This window comes from Notamacropus eugenii, chromosome 3 (genome assembly GCF_028372415.1).
Source record: "Notamacropus eugenii isolate mMacEug1 chromosome 3, mMacEug1.pri_v2, whole genome shotgun sequence".
NCBI classification, from domain to species: domain Eukaryota; kingdom Metazoa; phylum Chordata; class Mammalia; order Diprotodontia; family Macropodidae; genus Notamacropus; species Notamacropus eugenii.
The window spans coordinates 205387200-205408275 of record NC_092874.1 but is presented as its reverse complement, the minus strand read 5'-3'; the positions used below and the strand labels follow the sequence as shown (position 1 = coordinate 205408275).

The following is a 21076-nucleotide window of genomic DNA, read 5'->3' as shown; positions in this document are numbered from 1 at the left end:
GGTACTGTAGCAAGAGCAAAGATGGACATTCTATATATTCCATGAAATGCTAAATCTCTAAAGGAAAACCTCCAACATGTTAGAGAGATTCTCTCTGGAAGATTTATGTGAGAACGTGGACGAGCCTAGTACATGAAGATGTTGTCTTCATGATACAGAATCTGTATCATGAGGAAGAGCCCCCAATCTGAGGTTTTCTCCTATACGTTCAAGTATTCCCAGTAACAACCCTGCAAAGTAGAGACTAAGTACTAACTATTATTGTCATTACTATTATCAACAGGCTATCCCCATTTTAAAGGTAGGGAAATTGATATTTAGGGAGGTTGTGAATTGACTGCAGTCAATTAATATTCTCTATTGAAGTCATGTCCTCTGATTCCACATCCAGGGCTCTTTTCCCCTCTTGGGCCAGAGTTTTCCTTAGGCTCCCTAACTTTGTGACTGTTCCAGTTTTTGTTGTTCCACCCCCATTCTTTCCCTTACCTCACCTTTTCCCCAATTCTCTTTGTCTTCTCCTCCCACTCATCATTTCATGCTGTCATTCATGTCACTCTAGGTGCCTGAGAAAGACCTTCTTCCACCCCTAGCTATGTTGCATCATATGCTCCCTGTCCTCTCCCTTTTTTTCCACCTCCTCCAATTCTAGACAACTTTTATTAAGAACTGATATCTTCCCAAGGGCTTCCCGGAATACCGCCCACATTTGTAACAATTCATTATATTTTCTTTTTCGGTATCATCTTAATAATTATCAATAAACATTTCAATATACAAAAAGAAAGAGAATTGTAGAAGAAACTGTGAACTCATTTGTTTTTTAAGTCTATATACCATACATGATACAAAACAGCTCCATATTCCTTTCCTTCTGGACTTGTTTTGCTCTGTGCATTAAAAAAAAAAAAAAAGCTTTATTGATGCTCTTTTTTATATATCTATGACTACCCAGTAACCTAGCAGCCCCTTCTTCCCCTCAGTAGATGCTTACCCTTATAACAAATGTATAGTTGATCAAAACAAATGAACACCCTGGCTGCATTTGAATATGCATATCTCATTCTGCATCTCTAGCCCACTGCCTCCAGTATTTTTTTCTTAACCTTGTCATACATATTAGCCACACAGGCTTTCTTCTTAGGCATAGAATTGGTTTATTTATGTGACTTTACCTCCCTTACTAGCTGTATCACCTTGGGTTCAGTTTTTTTCTACAAAATAAACATAATAATATATGTACTATCTACTTCACAGGTTTGTTGTAGGAATAATATATTGTAAACTTTAAAGCACTACAGAAATGTAAGCTAGTATTATTATTAATATCATTATTATTAATTTAGATGAGAGAACAACTTGGGATCATTGAAAGTCCTGAAAAATTTCCTAAATGCAATCCAACCTGTTCTCTTCTCTTTATTTGTGCAGGTTATCTGTACCTAAGTAACTAAATGGCATGTATGTCCAACTTCCTGTCTTAATTTGGATAGTATATATTCTATATCTACTTTATTTTTCCTGTGTGGACTGCTAGGCTTATCTCTCTTGAGTACCTGCAGGTATAGTTAAGGCCTATTTTAACACCAGTATTTTCCTACAGATCATGTCATATCACCATCATAAAAGAAGTAAAATTGTCAATGACTCAAAAAGCAAAGGACACACATGGTAGATGTGTAGTAGGCTGTAGCATATGCAGTGATCGTTGGAGCAAGAATTAGCATAAAAGACATAACTGAAGATATATATTATTGAAAAAGGAGGTGGCCCAATTAGGTGGTGAAACCAAAGACAACTGGTACTCACAAAATGTGAGGAGACTTAGAGAAAAGCCTCCGGCACGTTGAGGAGACATGACTACGAAAAATTTTACAATATGCAAAGTCTGAATGGGCTGTGATCTCTAACAACAGAGTGTACTCTTTGATGAAATCATGGTTTCACTGAAGTTTGAGTAGTATTATCATAAATGCTGACTACCCAGTAAGACATGAGCTTTGAGTAACCTTTCCCACAATGGTGATGGCTTTGCACTGAGCTGTTATTTACATCCTTTCTCACCCTGTCCCTTCCTTGTATTTAAGGATACTTAGTTTCAGGCAGTGGACCAGGTAAGGGAATTTAGTTTGCAAATGTGGAATGAGGTAAAATTAGGATATCTGACCTCAACCAATCCCTGGATCGGGGAAGAATGGGACACTGACTTCTCTAACTCATATCACAATCTCTTTCTTCCCTAAAAGAGAGACGTGGGCTTTATCACAACCTATTAAAGAGAAGCAACCTAGCATAGGCATGCAAATTAGTCCATCCTGGGGCCTAAAGGGAATTAGGCAGTGGGACAGCAAAAATGCTAATCAGCTTTGACTCCTTATGCGTCTGCTCTCAGCCTCTGGTTGTTTATGTAGAGCCTGTCAAACATCCTCATGTGATCCCCTTTCTTGCCCCACAGCCTTCCTAAATCCTGGCTACCTAGTTTTAGACTAAATAAATGCCACATGTAAATATACTCTAGGGTCCTTTTTATCCACTCCACTTAAAATTCATTTACTTAGTTGGTCATCTCCAACTGAGTAGAGGATTGAGAGCAGCATGATTAGGCCCCTTTCCCTGGGTCCTTCTTGCATAGACCTATATGGAACCTCCCAATAATAGGGCCTTCTCTGGTACCTTTTGGATCCCTTATGATAAGAAAAATGCCATCTTTTTGTATTTTATTTTAGAGTCTTTTTGATAACCCAAAGAATAATGGAAAGATGTGTCAGAGAGGGTCTAAGCAGGACAAAGACTACTGCCAATGATGACTTAAATGCAGAAATAGCATGAGATCATTACATCTAGAGCTGAAAAAGATCTTAGATCTCTCATTCTACAGATGAGGAAAGTGACTCATCAAAAGGGCATGTAGGTGTCTAAAAGATGAAGTATGCTAGTCACCTAGTAATAGTGAGGTAAGACCCATCCTTCCCCCCCCAAAAAAAACTCTACTGGCAACAGATATATTATACTTAGCTATGTTATAATGAGGGTTTGGCCTGCTCTCCAGTTGACTATTTCAAGTCTGGGCTTTCTTACTACCCAAGGACATCAGTTTTGCAGCTCGAAAAATTCTTTTATGTGTTTACTTTGGGGGGGGTCATACCTTGAGGAAAGTGATACCCCCTAATCAAGCACTTGAGAACTGCATAAACAATAAAGATAATTTATTCATTTACAACAATAAATAAAGGCTTTCTGGTGACCAAAGATACACCTATCTGCTATCTAAGTAATTTTTTTTTTATAAAATTAGTAGTTAAAAGGTTATATTGTGACCATGGAATAGAAGTAAAAGGAGTTAAACGGTCTTGCAAAATATCTCATGAAGATTGTGGTAGAAGGTCCCTTGACTCTATACCACAGAGACAGGGTCCCTCTACTGGACAGTGCTTAGGAAACAATGACAAAGTGATACTTTCCAATTGTCTTTTTCTACCTTCCTTGGAGGAATACAAACTATTAGCTTTTTTCTTTGATGTATCCCAAATTTCAAAGTTGTAGGCTATGAAACAGAGAAGTAGATCCCTACTTTGAAGAGATGCCTACGGATATAGAGCATTGCATGGTGTCAAACTTGGTTTCCGTGCTTGTTAGTTTCACAGAACTGATTTTTTTCCTTTCTTTTTTTCTTCCTTGTCATGAGGGATAGTGAGGTACCTGAATGGATGAGGAAAATATATTTTGAAATGAAAGTGTAAAAATAAAAGAAATAAATTAAAATTAAACTTAAAAAACATTCTATAAATCAAGACTTTAAAAAAATATTTTTGTTACATTTTGAGTTCTGAGTTGTCTTGCTCCCTCCTTCCCAATCCCACATTACAGAAGCTAGCATTTGATATAGATATATATGTGAAACCATGCAAGACATATTCTCATATATCAGTTCTTTCTCTGAAAGTGAATAGCACAGTCCTTCACAGGTCCTTTGTAGGTTGATTTGAATAACTTTGTCATTCACAGTTACTCTTCAAAAAATATTACTGCTACTCAACATCTTCTTGATTCCGCTCATTTCACTTTGCATTATTTCATGCAAGTCTTTCCATGTTTTTCTAAAATCAATCTACCTGTCATTTCTTACAGCACAGTAGTATTCTATCACAATCATATAGCATGACTTGTTTAGCCATTCCCCCCAAGCGATGGGCATCCCTTCAGTTCCTAGTTCTTTGCCACCACAAAAAAAAGAGATGCTATATTTTTTATAAATAAAATATAAATATATAAATAAAACATTTTATATAAATTTTATAAATATTTTTAATAGAAAAATGTAGTAGAGTACAAAACGTTGAACTTGGAGTTGAAAAGTACCATTTGCTACTGTGTGATTTCAGACAAACCACTTTATCTTTCCTAGCCTGTTTCCTCATTTGTAAAATGAGACTAAAAATAGATTATCTATTCCATGGGGTTATGAGACTCAAATGAGATAATGTACTATAAAATATTCACATGATTACCATCATTTTATGTTTAGTTACATTTTGGGGTGATTACTTCCTAGCACCTTAGTATCAAATTAAAAATCAATCTTGAAATCACAACTACTCTCCATTAGTCACTCATCCTAGCTTCACTTTCAGAGTGACATGTTCTGACCTCATATGCAGATTTGGGGATATAACAGTCGTCTATCCACTGACTATAAGATATATTATAGAAAAGGAAACATGGTCTAGTGCAAAAAAAAAAAAAAACAGCCTAGGAGCCAAACACCTTGGATCTTCATTTTGGCTCCAGTATATTACTCATTATGTAATCTCAGGCCCTCTGCTAATGTTCTTTTCTGTTGCCTCATTGTGGCATGAGTGTAACTATGGCTGTGCCAATAAAATAAAAGCTTCACCAGGTTCTATCAAGTACAGGGCTGGGGATGGATGGTAGCTCTGGTATTCAAGCCTCAACCTGCTTAAGTCATCTATGTAGAGAATTCCTGTCGCAAAAACTCCCTCCTCTGATACAAACAAGCACCTTTTTTTACAACTCCTTGTCTAAGAGAGGTATTGAAGAGTTAAGTGACCCCTGGTCTTCCTGACTCCAAGCTCATACTTTATCCAATGCATTTATTTGTTTTTTACAAGTGTAAGATGTTACTATGTTAAATATATGGGTCTTATTAACCAGTGGGCAATCATCCTCTACCCTCAAAAGATAAATTTCCTTGGCATCTTGATTTTACACTGATAGGTAATGAATTCTTACATTGAGTGTGTGGCTAGCACACAAGATACCTCCTCAGGAACCCAGATAATAATTGCCTTTCCTAGCATGACCTCTATTTGCTGCATTTATTCAGTTTCTGTGCCAGAAAATGGTAGTGGTAACAAGCATAGTAGCAGCGACAGTAGTAGAAGTTACAACAATACTACTTACCTCGATATTTCAAGAGTCTGAATTTCAACCCTCCAGTAAACCATCACTAGCTAGAGTTATACTAATCAAGTGAATTATTAATAAAGAGTTTAGTTGTATAATCCAAATGGGCCCCCAAATGATCTAATTACCACCTAGTAACCAGGCTTCTAGTGATAAACCTCTCTGAACTTAGCTAGATTGTCTTCATACTCCAAAGTTCTTTAATAATATTAATAAATTCCATTTATATTCACATTTCTGGTCAAGGAACTTTATTCATGAACAAGGGAGATAGTTCCAGTGTCATTTTTTATAGATAAATAAATTGAGACCCACAGAGTTTGTGGAGGCAAGATAATAAGTATGCCTCATGCTTCCTTGTTGTTTTGATTTCCTCATTTAAGCCATCTCCCCTCAGTACCTAGTCTACCCCTATGGGGAAGTGGGGCTCTCCTATTCAGAAAATAATTTTATGACATAGGCTTGGGCCCCTAGAGAACAGCTCTGCTGGGAAACTCAGTAAACTTTTACTTATGCCCCTAAATACATCCTCCTCTCCTGCTTTCTTGGTATTCATTCATTCATTCTCTCTCTCTCTCTCTCTCTCTCTCTCTCTCTCTCTCTCTCTCTCTCTCTCTCTCTCTCTCTCCCCTTTTTGCAGACTGGAAGATTCCTGGGGGAAGTGGATGGCTCAATCATGACCTACCTGCTCAACATGGGGGTATTCATCCAGTAAGTAGGGACCCCCCCTAACCCTGAGGGCATGTCTCTCTTTCTCTCATCGTGGGTTACAGACATGGTCAAGTATGATGTTTAAGAACCCTCAAAAGTCTGGAATGGGAAGCCAGTGATGAAAACCCCAAAAGAGTCCAAAAAATCCTTTTCAGACATCAGGAAATGGGCATGTTGGGGGGAAGGGTGTAAGGTGAGGAGAGAACCATTGAGCTGATGTCGTATCTTTCAGATCTCTCCAGTTATCACTAAATTTACATTTATATAGCACTTTAAGGTTTACAAAAGCACTTTAGCCTACTTTGCTCTGGATGTCTGCCAAGACCTATATTTACTTATTCATTTTTCCAAAAATTATTCAAATTTAAATTGTTTTCTGTAACTTAACTTCTCCATCCCGCTGCCTGGGGTATACAGAAATGCCATTTTAAACATTTGCTTTCTTCTTGTTTGCCTTGAATGGATGTGTTACCTCTAATCAATTCGATTCAGCAAGCATTTAAGTGACTACTAGGGAGGATCCTTAAGGGTTGGAGACACAAAGACAAAAATAAACCATTTCCTTAAGGAGCCTACACTCTGCTGGGGAGAAGGAGGAACTGAAAAATTCCTCTCAGTGGCCCCCAAGTACTCTCCTCTCAAAGTATCAGGGTAAGTTCAACCACAACTAGTGTTAAAAAAAAAAAAAAAAAAAGCAGGCCAGGTATCAGTCAGTCAACAAGCATTTAATAAGCACTGACTATGTGCCAAGAACTGCGTTAAGAGCTGAGGATACAAAGCATGGCAAAAACGTGATCCCCCACATTCAAGAACACATATAATGGTACAGATAACATGCACATCAGTATATGTGCTGTATCGCATGTCTGCTCAGGCCCTACTTCCTCAGGTCCAGCCTGCAACATGACCTCTCCTCCCCCCAGGGTTTCAAGGTCCCATGAGGAGCTCTCTCCTCTCAATAGCTCAATCCCCAATAATTCCTACTCTTTGTTAAGGGAGCAGTAACTCTCGTCCTCAAACCTCTCTAACACTGGATAGTTTTTAAAGGGGGCATTTACTTCACATATAGAACAAGAACAAACGCACAAATATTTTCCCCAATAATCTGATGAAATTTTCTCCCCTATACCCTCTCAGTCTCTGGGGTAGGCTCAAAATTGAGCTCAGTTCCTACACAGTATTGGTCCCATTAAATTCATAGCCATAGCTGGCATTGCAGCTGGATGAGTCCTTGTTTCAAATTTCATAGACATGGGTATAGAAAGTCTTGAGGCACTGATCATGGGCTGGAGCTAACCCCTGTATGGGTTCTGACTCCTGGATTCCTGTGGCTGGCCCTCCTGTTCAGGTTGAAGATTCTAGTCCCTGAATCTAAAATAAAAAAGAATTTAGGAAAAGGCCAAGCAGTTCTTTAGCATCATTCCATGTGGAATGATGTCCTCTGAGCAAGCCGTTCAACTCTGTGCACGTGCCAGAATCCTACTATGCATACCACATATACTCATGATAAATGGAAACTAATCTCAGAAGGAAGGTACCAGCAATAGGAGGAATCAGGAAAAGTCTCTTGCAGAAGCAATCTTAAAGGAGGCCAGGAAGCCAGGCAGTGGCAGTGAGGAGGGAAAGCATTCCATGTATGGGAGAAAAAGGTATAAAATAAGAAGAGGAGATTTAAATGTCATGTTCAAGGAACACAAGTAGACCAGTGGAATTGGATAGAAGAACGTAAAGAAGAGTAAAATGTAAGAAGACTGGAAAGCTAGGAAGAAGCCAGGTTGGCTTTAAATGCCAAATAGAGTATTTTACATTTGATCCTGGAGGTAAGAGGGAGCCACAGAAGTTCACTGAGCAGGACTATTGCTTCTTTCTTCACACACAGCTCTCTTGTTTCACAGAGTGACCATGTATGACTACCAGGCCATGTGCAAAATGTCCCACCATCACCACAGCGGGGGGCGGCACCTTCTCAGTGTGAGTATCATATCATCCATTCCCTTTTAAGTCACCATCCCCAAATGAAGGTAAATTTTAGGAAAATTTTATCCAAGAGAACCTGGACCCAAAGAATATACAAATTTAATAGACAGAGTATAAAGGGATCTTAGAGATAATCTAAATCAGTGGTCTCAAACTCAAACAGAAATAGATACCTGCAGGCTGCCTATTGACTCAGAAAACCACAAAGTAACATTATCTATGTTGTGTCGTGTTTTTATTTATTTTGTTAAACCTTTCCAGATTAAATTTTAATATTTTGGGGGCAGTACTGAGGAGTTCTGCCAAGGCTACGAGTTTGACACCTCTGATCTAGACCAATACTTCATTTCACAGAGGGAGAAACAGAAGCCCAGAGAGATGAAACGGCCAGTTCAATGTCACTCCAGGAAAAATGCTGTTTGTATTACAACACACTCATGGAGGGATTGGGGTAGCTGTAATTTTATTTCACTAGTGCCTCCATCTGTGGCCAGGAACCAAGCCCATAGACTCCCTTAGCAACTAGTTCCATCTAGCCTTCTGCACAAAATGCTAAAAAAACAGTCAGAAGAGATCTCAGAATTCCCTTTTGCAGCAACCCTAACAAATAAGTCATCTAGCTTTAGCCTGAAGATCTCCACTGAGAGAGGACATGCCACCTACCAAGGCTGCACATTCCACTTTTGACCAGATCTCTTTGTTAAAAAGTTTTTCCTTACATCAATCTTAAATTCGTCTCTCTGAAATTTGCACCCACTGGGACTGATAGTAATTGAAAGTTTAATCCCTCTTTCACATGACAGCTTTTCAGATACTTGCAGTTTTCTCCCCATGTCTCTCTGTCCTTCTTCTACCTCCCAACCCCCAACTCAGATCTTTTTAACCTAAAAATCCTTCGGGTGACTTCCACAGGCCACAGATTTCAGTCCTCTCACTATCCTGTTCCTCTTCTTTCATATGAATTCCATAATGTCATTTCTAAACTGCTGTGTCCAGAACAAAACACAGTACTACAGATACAAATTTACCAGTGAAAACTGCTTAATGATTAGTGCCTCCCTCATTCTGGACACCATGTTTCTCTTCCCGTTAGCTTTTTTTGGCTTCCATACACTGTTCATTTATACTGTGTTTACAGTGCACTAACCCCCACTCCCAAGGTCATTTTCATAAAAAAAAGTCTAGCCAAGCTATCCCTGTTTTACACAACTGATTCTTTGAACTCAGGGGTATAATATGATATTTATCCCTTGTATCAAATTACATCTTAGTCATTCCACTGTTCTAACCTGTATACAATTAACTATCATGTCAGTTATATCATCTATAAATATAATAACCCAAGGGCAAATTTAGCAAGAATTCAACAAACATTTGTCCACAAGACAAAAATGAAAGTCATCAAGTCAATACACATTTATTAAGCACCTGCTATGTGACTGGCATTGTGCTAAATGCTAGGGATAAAAAAAAGGCAAAAGACAGTTCCTGCTATCAAGGAGCTCACAGTCTAATGGGCAGAGACAATATATAAAGAACCAAGTACAAACAAGATATACACATTAAGTTGGAAATAAACTCAGAGAAGAGGCATGAAGATTGAGGTGGGCTGGGAAAAGCTTCTTGCAGAAGATGTAGAAAACTACCTGAGATTCGAAGGAAGGCAAGGAAGCTAGAATGTGCTGTTCCAGGTAAGGGGAGCAGCCAGTAAAAAAATGCGCCATCAGGAGATGGAATGTTGGGATATTGAGGAACAGCAAGAAGGTTACTGGATATCAGAGCTGATAGAGAGTGGGGAGAGAGTAAGGTATAAAAGGAACGGAAAAGTAGGAAGGGACTAGATTGTGAAGGACTTTAAAAGCCAAACAGAGATTATACTTGACTGGTGCTTTAGGAAGATAAGTCTGACAACAGAGCAGAGGATGGACAGTAGACAGGGAGACATCAGGGCTGAGGGGAGGAGGGCCTGCACCAGGCTGGTGGCAGTGTCAGAAAGGAAGGGATGTTGTTCTTGTTTATTCTTTGTCTTTCCTTCTTGAAGAGGGTCAGGGACGTCACAAGGGTAAAGTCATGACTTGCATGTGAATTGGATTTAAGTGAGGCAGAGGCATGCGAAGTTGTCAGCCTCACTCTCTCCTCCAGTCTTCAAAATCCACTTGAGATGTTACAAAGGTGGAAATGACAGGACTTGAGAAGTGACTGAATGAGGAAAAATGTAAGAATGTGTAATGGTGTAAGAATGAGGAGTTGAGGATAACAGCCTTTGTAACTAAGAGGAAGATGTTACCCTCCACAGTAAGAGGCAAGTTGAGAAGAGGGGAGGATTTCAGGGGAAAGACAAAGGTTTCAGTTCAGGACATATTGTGTTTAAGATGTTTACAAGACATCCCGTTCAAGATGTCTGAAAGGCAGTTGAGGTTGGGAGAGTGGAAAAGAGGAGGTGGATGAGTAGATTTGAGAATCATTCATGTAACAATGACAGTTTTATCTGCGATAAATAGATAAGGCCACCCTGTGAAAGAGTGGAAAACTTCTTGTCTTCAAAGAGCTTATTTTCTACTAAGGTATTGCCTGGGGGCAATCTACCAGAGACCCTAGTTAAGGCGTGATGTCTTTCATTTCTGTCATTCAACCAGTTCTCAATTCATCTAACAGTACTATTATCTAGGCCACAGAATTCCATCTTGTCCACAAAGAGGACACAAGAAACTTTGTCAAATGCATCGCTGAAATCTAGGTTTACTATGTCTGTGGTATCCCCCTAACACTGTCACAAAAGGAAATGAGGTTAGTCTGACATGAACTCTACTTAGCAAACATCAACACCTTTTCTAAATGCTCCTAAGCCGTCGCTCTAGTATCTTCCAAGCTCACTGGCCTCTATATAGTTTCCAAATGACATCCTCTTCTCTTTTAAAATACTCAGGACAGCATTTGCCCTTATATCCTATGACACTGTTTCCATCATCCACAATTCTCAAAGGTCCTTATGGTTATTTAATATTCACTTCTACCAGTTTTTTCAGGCCTCTAAGCTGCAGTTAGTTCAGTCCTGGTGACAACTCACTGAAGAGGCCAGTACTCTCTTACTATCTCCATATTTACCTTAAAATCCAATTTAATCATTTATCTTTGATTTTTCTCTGTGGGGAGCGTTGTCCTTGGTGGAAAAGACAGAAGTTAAATTTAGTTAAATATCAGTTTTTCCCTATCTATCTATCCCAGCCAACGATCCCATCCCTTCATTCTCTTCCCTCTAATTTAGCTTAAGACCTTTTTGTTGTCCTTAGTATAACTCACTCTCTGTCTCAGCTCATTCCAGTCTTATGCTCTCCCGATACTACTCATAGTACTGTCAAGGTTTTGCATTCCTCCTCCATTACTTCTCCTTGCTTCCATTTTTTTCTTGACAATTTTGTTTTGCCATACAAACTATGATTTTATCAGTGTAGGGATCTCCTGGGTGGGAATGCCTAGATGTGATGAAGATTAGAGACATCTGTAATTTTAGAAAGATGCCTTGTGGCAAACAGAAGCTAAATGACTTCTCCAAACAGATTCTATATATCAGAGAAACAGAAATAGAACCCAGGTCTCCCTGCCCCCAAAACCAGCTCTCTCTCTCTGCTACGCTATCCCACTCTCCATTGTCTAATAGGTCTTTTTAATATGTCCATGGGGGCAGCTGGGTGGCTCTGTGGATCCAGCGCTGGGCCTGGATCATTAGGGCTCATCTTCCTGAATTCAAATCTGACCTCAGGGTAGCTGTGTGACCCTGGACAAATGACTTAACTCTGTTTGCCCCAACTTCTCATCTGTAAAATGGGCTGCAGAAAGAAATGGAAGACCCCTCCAGTGTCTGTGCCAGCAAGACCCCCAGACACGACTGTGGAGCTCCCTGTAGGCAATAACCCCTTTTCCTTCTTTTTCTACATTATTTTGGGTTCTTCCTTCAGAATTCCATTTTGCAAAGTTTCCGCTGTCTGGGGCAGGTTTCTCCCATACAACGTAGGACAACAAGACCCCCTTTCCTCCCCTCTGAACCTTGTAAAACCTACTCTTCCCCACCAGATTATTCCCAGTCCTCTATCACGACAGCCATGTAACAGGACCACAATCTTGGGGCCGGAAGGAGCCGTCAAGGCCGCTGAGTCTGCCAGCACCACCTTAAGGACTGCCTCTTTACCGGGGCAGAAGCGGAGGCTTGAGCCAGCCTCGGTGACTGCGGGGCCGACCCGGCCTCCGTGCGGCACCATTAAAGCCCCGGCGCTGGGGGAGGCAGGAGGGGGGAGGCAGGGAAAGGACACGGAGCGCAGGGGAGGGGCCGGCCCGAGCCCGACCGGCAGCCTCGGGGCCGGGAGCGAACGGCCGGAGGCGTCGGGCACGGGCCCAGCTGGGGACACTTTCAGTTACGGAGATACAGCGCAGTGGGTGAAAGGACCCCCGAACGGCGCGGCGCCCCCAAACCACTCTTCAGTGCAAAGGAAAACTTGTGTTCCCCACGGGTCGGTCACAACTGGGTCTAGAATAATAGTAATTCCGTCGCTTCTTCCATCTTTGGAGGGATGAACCTACCCTGACCAGCCCCTGCGCTTTTTGCTAGGAGGACATCCTGCGTGTGGCCGGATAATGGGAGCACCCTTCCCTCTCCCCCCAAAACAGTTATTTAAATCCTGCCATGAAGTCGGGGGAGGACCAAGGCGCTAGAGCTGCCGCACGTCCCACGGCCGGGGGGGTTGAGAAGAACTTCCGCCAAGGTTTGCTAGCGCAGGACGGCAGGAGGAAGCGGGAGGGCGGAGGCCTGCAAGCTGGGCCGGGCCTCGCGCTTCCTTCCGCCGACTTTGAGGACGGGCTCTTCTGGCTCCCTTCCGTCTCCGTGCGCGCCATAGGTCGCCGGAAGCCGAGCCCCCGCGGTCTAGCAGTTCTCTCAAAACTTGGTCGGAATGTCCCCCGAAGCCTACCGGAAGCAGGCCCTCCATGTGCGCTCTGGGCACCATCTAGCCCTGTAGTCTTCCACCCTCTCTATGGCACCGGGGGCTTGGGGGGGGGGGGGGGGGGCGGTGAGGGCGCGTGCGCAGATTGCTTGCTCCGATTCTCCCGTAGACACGCCCTTCACCTGGCTTTCCCCGGGACTCCGGCAGTCCCTGCTTGCCCTTCTTCACCAGTTTGGCCTGATGCCACCAAATGCCCATGCCCGGGCAGTTTGGGATCGTTAGTGCCGGCTGGCTCCTGAGGCTCTGGCGCACTTTCATGCTGCGGTATCTGGCTTGGCCCGTAGATGATGGGGAGTCCCTCCCCCCTCCTTCTCCTCCTCTTTTCTTCATCAGACTTACAAGGCTCCCTTCAGGAAAAGCTGTTTTTGCCAGCCCTCGGGTGGCCGCATCACCAGATGTTTCGTACAAGGCGGAGATGCCATCTTCTGTAACCACTGTTCAGTTACCAATCTGCTGCTTCTGAAGCCCACGGCTTCAACCAGCAACAACTTTAAGGAAACAAAAAATTTAAATGGAATTGAAAATCAAAACAAAACACCAGGGCCCCTGAAGTCTTCGGCTTCTTGCCCAAGAGCCCATGATCAAGCCATACTTCCTGGGTTCCTTCTGGTTAATCCCCGGAAGAGGGCAGTGGCCATCAAGCTTGAAAAGTCAGGACAACAAACAGCCCGCACCCTGGCCCCCTTCAGTGGGATCCCCCGCCAGCTTCTAGCCTCTCCCGGGCTGGCCAGGCTCGATGGGACCTGGGGATGCGCATCTTTGTCCTCAGAGCACAGCGCACGAAGCTGCCTCCTCTGCAGAGAGAACAGCTCCCTGCCCTAGAGAGCTCTCACAACCCTCTCTCCGTTCCAAATGTTCCTCCTCGGTGTCATCTTTTCTACCCTTCACCTTACTGCCACTTCAGCTCCTTCCTCTCCCCCCCACGTCTCTTTCTTCCCAAACTACTAGCTCTCTATCTTCAAAGGAGACTTCATTTTTTCTGATAACCCAGAAAGATGTTCTTCCAGCTTTCACATGAGCCTTAGAGAGAGACCAAATCAAGTAAGATAATTGCAGTCTTGCACACACAGAGAGAATGAAACAGTGATCTGCCTCCAGATACCACCCTCTATCAGAAAGACAGCAACTGGCCTTCAGAGCAGGAAGACTTGTGACGCTGGGAAAGTCACTTAATTTCTCTGTGCTCTAAGCATCCCTCTAAAGGACTATAAGGTGTAGTAAAGTTGCTGACCAGCATTGGAAAAGGGATTTCCCTATACCGATGAAATAACAATCAGTCCCTATCTCCCTGTACAGAATATATATTGAAACAAGTCAGGAAAGGTTCCATGTAGAAGGTGGTTGTTGAGGCGATGCTTAAAGGAAACGAGTTTTTAAAAAGGCAGAGGTGAGGAGAGAGAACATTCCAGACATGAGAAACAGCCAGTGAAAAGGTACCAAGTGGGAAATGGAGTGTTGTATGTGAAAAACTGCAAAAGTCAGTTTGAATAGACCATAGTGTGTGGGAATGAAGTAATGTATAAGATAACTAGAGCATTTTTTAAAAACTTATTATGTTCTAAGTGCTGTGGTTGTTTAGCACACCAAGCCCGGCTGTCCTCTACTATATCCCAAAGTCTCTCCCAGATCATGTTTGTTTCTTCCATATTATCTATCCATCTCATCCTCTGCTGTCCTCTTCTCCTTTGGCCTTCAATCTTTCTCTTTTCTGAGTCCTGTCTTCTCATTATGTGGCCAAAGTATTTACACTTCAGCTTTAGGATTTGACCTTCCAATGAATAGTATGAATTAATTTCTTTAAGTATCGACTGATATGATCTCCTTGCTGTCCATGGTACTCTCAAAAGTCTTCTCCAGCACCACGATTAGAAAGTGTTGATTCTGTGGTGCTCAGCTTTTCTTATAGTCCAACTCTCACAGTCATACATTGCTACAGGAAAAACCATGGCTTTGACTATGCAGACCTTTGTCAGCAAGGTGATATCTTTTTTTAGTATGCTGTTCAGATTTGTAGGTGTTCAGGGAGGACTAGCACCTCTGCTGTGCAGGCTTACCAATCCCTTTGGACACCTTTGCTGTCTAACTGGCACTCAACTCTCATCTCTGACTCCAAGAAGCTGTAGCATGGACAGTGGCCACACCCTAGTGAATTATCTTGGTAGACAGGCTAAATCAGGTTGAGGATAACCCAGAGGCCTGAAATCTATCAGTGAGTTAGGGGTGGGGTGGGGTATCTACCCCAAGCAAGTGAAGGCTTCCTGACAGAATGGGCAGATGAGATCAATTTGTTCCAAGGCCATGAAAGTGGTTGAAGCAGGTACTGTGGAGCACTTGGAGCTTGGTCAGACAGTGAAGATGCCAAGGGTGTCCAGAGAATACATTCTGGTCCATTGCCAGTCATCCTGACTTTTGTCTTACTGCTGGACTTCAGTGACTCTGGAAAAGACAGTGAGACTGACACCTTTGTGCAACCTTGCCTCACAAATAAAATTTACAAGTCAAGACATCACCCAAGATGTCATTGGTCCTCTTCAAAAACAAAGGACAAATCCATAATAGTTTCCCTTCCAAAGAGTAAGCATCTTTTAATGTCACGACTGTATTCACTGTCGGCAGTGATCTTTGAGCCCAAGAATGTAAAATCTGATACTGCTTCCATTTCTTCTCCTTTATTTGCCAGGAAGTGATGAGGCTAGTTGCCATGATCTTAGTTTTGTTTGTTTGTTTTGGGGGGAGAGTTTGATGTTAAGATTCAAGCCATCTTTTACTCTCTCCCCTTTCACTCTCATCAAGAGGCTTCTTAAATTCCTTTTCACTTTCTGCCATCAGAGTAGTATTGTCTGCATATCAAAGATTGCTGATATTTCTCCAGGCAACCTTAATTACAGCTTTTGATTCTTCCAGTCTGGTTTGTTTCATGAGGTACTCTGCATACACATTAAATAAAGTATCAATATACAGTCTTGTCATACTCCTTTTCCAATCTTAAACCAATTAGCTGTTCCATGTTTGCTTCTTGGCCCACATACAGGCTTCTCAGGAGACCAGCAAGATGATTTGGTACTCTCATATCTTCGAGGACTTGCCACATTTTGCTGTGATTCACAATCGAAGTCTTTAGGGTTGTAAATGAAGCAGATGTAGATGTTTTTCTTGAACTCCCTTGCTTTCTCCATTATCCACCCAATGTTTCCAATTTGGGATACGAATACAAGCAAGCAAGACAGTCCCTGCCTTTGAGGAGCTTACTGTTTAATAGGAGGAAGACAATAAATAAAGGGGAATTGAAACTGGGGAGTGGGGAGAGAGGATGTTTAAGGGCACATGGAGGCCTAGTTTGTGGAAAGATAAAGCAAAAGAAAGTGATGTAAATGGAACCAGGTCATGCAAGGCTTTAAAAGCCAAAGGAATTTATGTTTCATCCTAGAGGCAACAGGGAGCTCTAGAGTTTATTGAGTAGAGAAGTAATATGGTCAGACCTGCATTTTAGGAAAATCACTTCAGCAGCTTGGAACACAGATTGAAATGGGGAAGCACTTGAAGAAGGGAGACCAATTAAGAAGAGGTTACTGCAGTAATCCAGGTGAGGAGTGATGGAGGCATGGCCAAAAATGTGAACAGAGAAGGGATCGTACGTGAGAGAGGTTGTGGAAGTAGAATGACAAGATTTGGTAACTGAATGGATTTGTCTTGTGAGCGGTCAAAAACAACGGAGGTTTTGAAGCTGGGAAACCAGAAGAATGGTAGTATCTGTGACAGAAATGAGAAATTTGGGAAGAGAGGCTGGTTTACAGGAAAATACAATGAATTCTATTTTGGATATGTTGAGTTTGAGATATCTATGAAATGTTCAATAAGCAGTTGGTAAAACAAGACTGGAGATGAGGAGAAAAGACTGGAAAGAGTTGAAAGTCATCTGCATAGAGATAATTATAAATTAAAATTATAAAATTAAAACCAGAAGTGGGCATACGTATAATCCCTGCTACTGGAGGAGGACTGAGGTTGATGGATCTCTTGAGATTTGAGCTAGAATGGGCTAAAAGCTAATTGGTGCCCATACTAAATCTAACATTAATATGGCGAGCCCCCTGGAGTAGGCTACTAGGTTTACTAAGGAGGGGCAAACTGACCCACATCAGAAATGGAGGAAGTCAAAGCTTCTGGCCCATGAGCTGCACTTCCAGCCTGAAAAAGGATAGTAAGACCCAGTCTCAAAAGAGAGGGGATGTGGGGAGAGATGAGGAGGGAAAGAAATGGGAAAGGAGAGAAAGAGAAACAGAGAGAGAGAGACAGAGACACAGAGAGAGAGAGAGAGAGAGAGAGAGAGAGAGAGAGAGAGAGAGAGAGAGAGAGAGAGAGAGAGAGAGAGAGAATGAATTAAATCTATGAGCTGATAATGTCAAGTGTCACATTAACAGAAAAACAAAAATAGCACAGTCTCTTAAATCACTGTAAAATTCAACTTGCCCTCCATACTTGCTGAAAACAAGATCCACTCAATCTTTTGTCATTTAGGTAGCTCTAGTACTTAAGTCAACTGTCATTGGCCAATCCTCTCCATTTGAGTCACTATTTAACTAATTAGCTGACTAATTATTTTATTTATCTTGGGTTTCCAGCCTTTTTGCAATGGAATGCTAGCTCGTTGATGAGCTGTTTGATTAGCCATTTCCAGATTCCTGCCAAGTCCTAATGCAAACAGTTGCTCCCAGCCATACTGCGTGAGGGCCTGGAGCAAGAAAACAATTACTCAGCAAGGTTTTCAATCGAATTAAATCCTTTTCCCTAACTCTTCTGTCTCCTAACTACTTAAATACTTCAGATCCCACCTTGAGCTTCTCTGGCCACACTGCTCCATACAAGACTCATTGATTCAGATCAGGGATGCCCCCTAAGCCCTTAGTACTTTTCTCCTCATTTCTCCCCCCTAATTCTAAACCCCACCCACTCACCCCCTCCTGGTAATATGAGACGAATGTCCCAAATCTCCAGTAGCAGTGGCTGTATTCCCTAGAAGTTCAAATTAATGGTCAATAAGGAAATGTTCCTAGCTTCCTACAAGTATCTAACCTACGATAGGAATTACTCAGAAGACTCAATAATGTTAGAAAAGATCTTAATGCCCATCTACTCCAACTGCTTCTATTGCCCACTGTGCCGCCACCAGCATTTTATCAATAAGGGTTTAGTTACTTGTCTAAGCCCAAAAAATTGGTGAGTAGCAGTGCTGGGACTTGAACTCAGGTTTCCTGACTCTCCACACAGTGTTCCTTCTACTATGTCATGCTACCTCCTCAAATGTCTCTTCCAGTGGAGTAATGTTGAGAAACTGTTTCTCAAGGGTAAAATAGAAACTGGGGTGGTGGGTATTTGTGTAATCTGTATATTACTTAAGATATACATTCTTTGGGGTGCTTTGGCTGTTAAGGTCTAGAGGGTAAGGGGGAATCTGGCCTTGGATCTTAATGATGTACTCTACCATTCTAGCCCATCTATTCGATTGTGACTGCTGCCAAATGGCTGATGAGTGAGCTCTTCATGTGAGTGTGGGTGTCTGAAGGAGTTATTGGGGGCAAGGGAGGGAGATTCTATACTGGGTTGGGATCACAACGGGGACCCTTTCCTGGGACTTCTGGCTCTCTCCAGGGCACTCTCATTGACCCATATAGTGGGGAGGAGAGAGTCCACTTATGTGGAAATCAGAGATATATCAATGACATTCCCTCAATATGCTCAGCATCCAAAATAGACTGCTCTGCTAAAGGCCCAAGGAGGCAACTGAGCAACACTGTGCGTTGCTGTAACCTGGATCTTAGCCAACATAGGGGCAGACCTATGAGTAACCAAGGAAAAGAGGAGACAAGGACTGGCTGCCAGCCCTTGGGAGTTTGGTATAGAGCTGTCTACTTCCTTGTCCCTGAAGCAGATGAGACTCCTTACCCCCTACCTCCTGCCAAGCTTCAGAAAGAAACTATACCATGTAAGGAGGGTGAGAAAAAGCAGCTAAAACTTCCTACCCATTACCACCCCATCTTCATCACACACATACACACTGCTCCTGTGTTTTTTCTACAGGTTCTTCTTAGAGTGGGCTACATGGGGCTGCTGGCAGTGGGAGAGCAGGACAGAGGGTGAGTACACAGCACTTGCATGGCCAGGGGAGAACCAAGCCAGGACAGGATAATCTCAGGAATTTTGCAGGAACAGCATCAAGTTAAAGTCAACAAACATTTATTAATTACCTGCATAGAAGCGTACTGGATACTAGGGATACACTCAACAAATACGTATTAACATCTTCTCTGGAAAGAATATTGTGTTAGACAATAGGAAAGATCAGAAGTTTTGATAAGATTCTTGCCTGTATGGAGCTTACGATAAGGGGACATGACACATACATAAACCTATGATAAAAAAAATGTATGTTAAGTCTATTTTAAAAGGTACAAACAATTCCATGTGAGGTCAAAGAGGTATCAGAAAAGGCTTCCTAGAGGACATAATATTTGTGTTGGGTTAAAGCTGTAAAAATATGATGATACCAAATTAAAAAGGGATTTTAATGCCAGTCTAAGGAATATAACTATTACTCAAGGAACTAAAAAGAATTACCGAAGATTTTTCAACAGAGTACCGATATGACCTTATCTGCATATAAAGATTAACCTGACAGTGGTCTTAAGAATGGAATGAAAGGGGGAAGAGAGCAAAGGCCTAAAGAACTCTTAGGAAGGTATGGCAATGGTCTAAGCTGATAGCAATGAGGGCGTGTACGCTAATTCCTTATAATCGAAGGAAGATAATAAGCTTGGTTTTGGACACATTTTCAATAGTACACCCAGACAGACAGTGATGCCCTCTTTGCAGGTGGAGATACAAGTCTGGAATACAAAAGAAAGGACTGGAAATACACTACATATTTTGGAATTATCTGATCATTAAAGCCGTGGGAGTAATGAGATTGCCAAGGAAGCAAGTGTAGAGAAAGAAAAGGGAAAAGGACACAGAGTAGAGCCTTTGAGAGCATCCACTTGCTGAAGGGGTCAGTGAAGGAAACAGAAAAAACAAATCTAGAGAAAATAGGAGAGCCAAGGGAACAAAGTAACTCAAAAGTCATGAGGGATAAAAGTAAGTCAATAAATGCTACAAAGAGGTCAAACAGGGTGAGAATGGAAAAAAAACAAAGCATAGGACACAAAGGACCTCTGAGAAAGTAGTTTTTCTACTAGAGTGGAAGTGCAGTTGCAAGGAATTAAGTGACACGAATGATTGAGGAAGTGGAAACACTTTTTCAGAAAATTTGAGGTCACTTCTCTTCCCTTCTTGACAGAAATGGGGAATATGTACGTATTCACAATGCACATATATTTTTAGCTGTCTACATATACACACATGTACACAGACATACACATGTATATGTATCTATACATAGATAAATATGTATGTATATATGGAGTATTAGACTCTTTTGATGTGTTGGTTAGTGTCTGCTGAACTGTATTTATGTATATCACACAGCTCAGAGACAAACCATACATGCCCTAGAGTGATTTGCCTGGGAGTGGAAAGGGAAAGATTCTAGATTTACTTTAGAGACAAAATTAGCAGGACTGGTAACTGAATGAATCTGAGGGATCTAGAGGGATGGAAATCAATGCTTAGAGCACAGGTAAATGAGAGGACGAAAGTCTAAAAGAAATAAGGAAGTTAGGAGGATCCTGAATTCTGGAGGTGCTTTCCAGGTCATAGGACTGATATGTTCAGTTTGGGACACATTAAGCTTAAAAGTGTTGGAGTTCAGGGAAGAAGTCAGTGCTGGAAATATGGAAGTAGAAGCTTTCTGCTTTGATGTTAATGGAATGTTTGTTGGCCACTTACTGAGGTGAAATTCCATGGGGACAGGGACCACTAAATCATGCTTTATGTCATATCCCTCATAGACTTTTCTCATACCTTCCTCCCAACCCCTA

The 21076-nt window shown here is 41.9% G+C and overlaps 1 protein-coding gene and 1 long non-coding RNA gene across 2 annotated transcripts in view; one reads left to right on the top strand and one right to left on the bottom strand.

The window, feature by feature from the left end:
• The window catches only part of CACNA2D4 (calcium voltage-gated channel auxiliary subunit alpha2delta 4), a 165078-nt gene that overhangs the window by 128096 nt on the left and 15906 nt on the right, over window positions 1–21076 (top strand). Inside the window, exons 31-34 of the mRNA XM_072654129.1 lie at window positions 6062–6132; window positions 8028–8103; window positions 18594–18646; window positions 19182–19237. Of these exons, the coding sequence (XP_072510230.1) occupies window positions 6062–6132; window positions 8028–8103; window positions 18594–18646; window positions 19182–19237 (256 nt within the window). The remainder of the gene's footprint in view (window positions 1–6061; window positions 6133–8027; window positions 8104–18593; window positions 18647–19181; window positions 19238–21076) is intronic.
• Window positions 3187–14228, bottom strand: LOC140533838 (uncharacterized). The gene is made up of 2 exons (XR_011977076.1): window positions 12178–14228; window positions 3187–11582 (listed from the first exon to the last, which is right to left on the bottom strand). It is a non-coding gene; the product is annotated as an uncharacterized lncRNA (long non-coding RNA).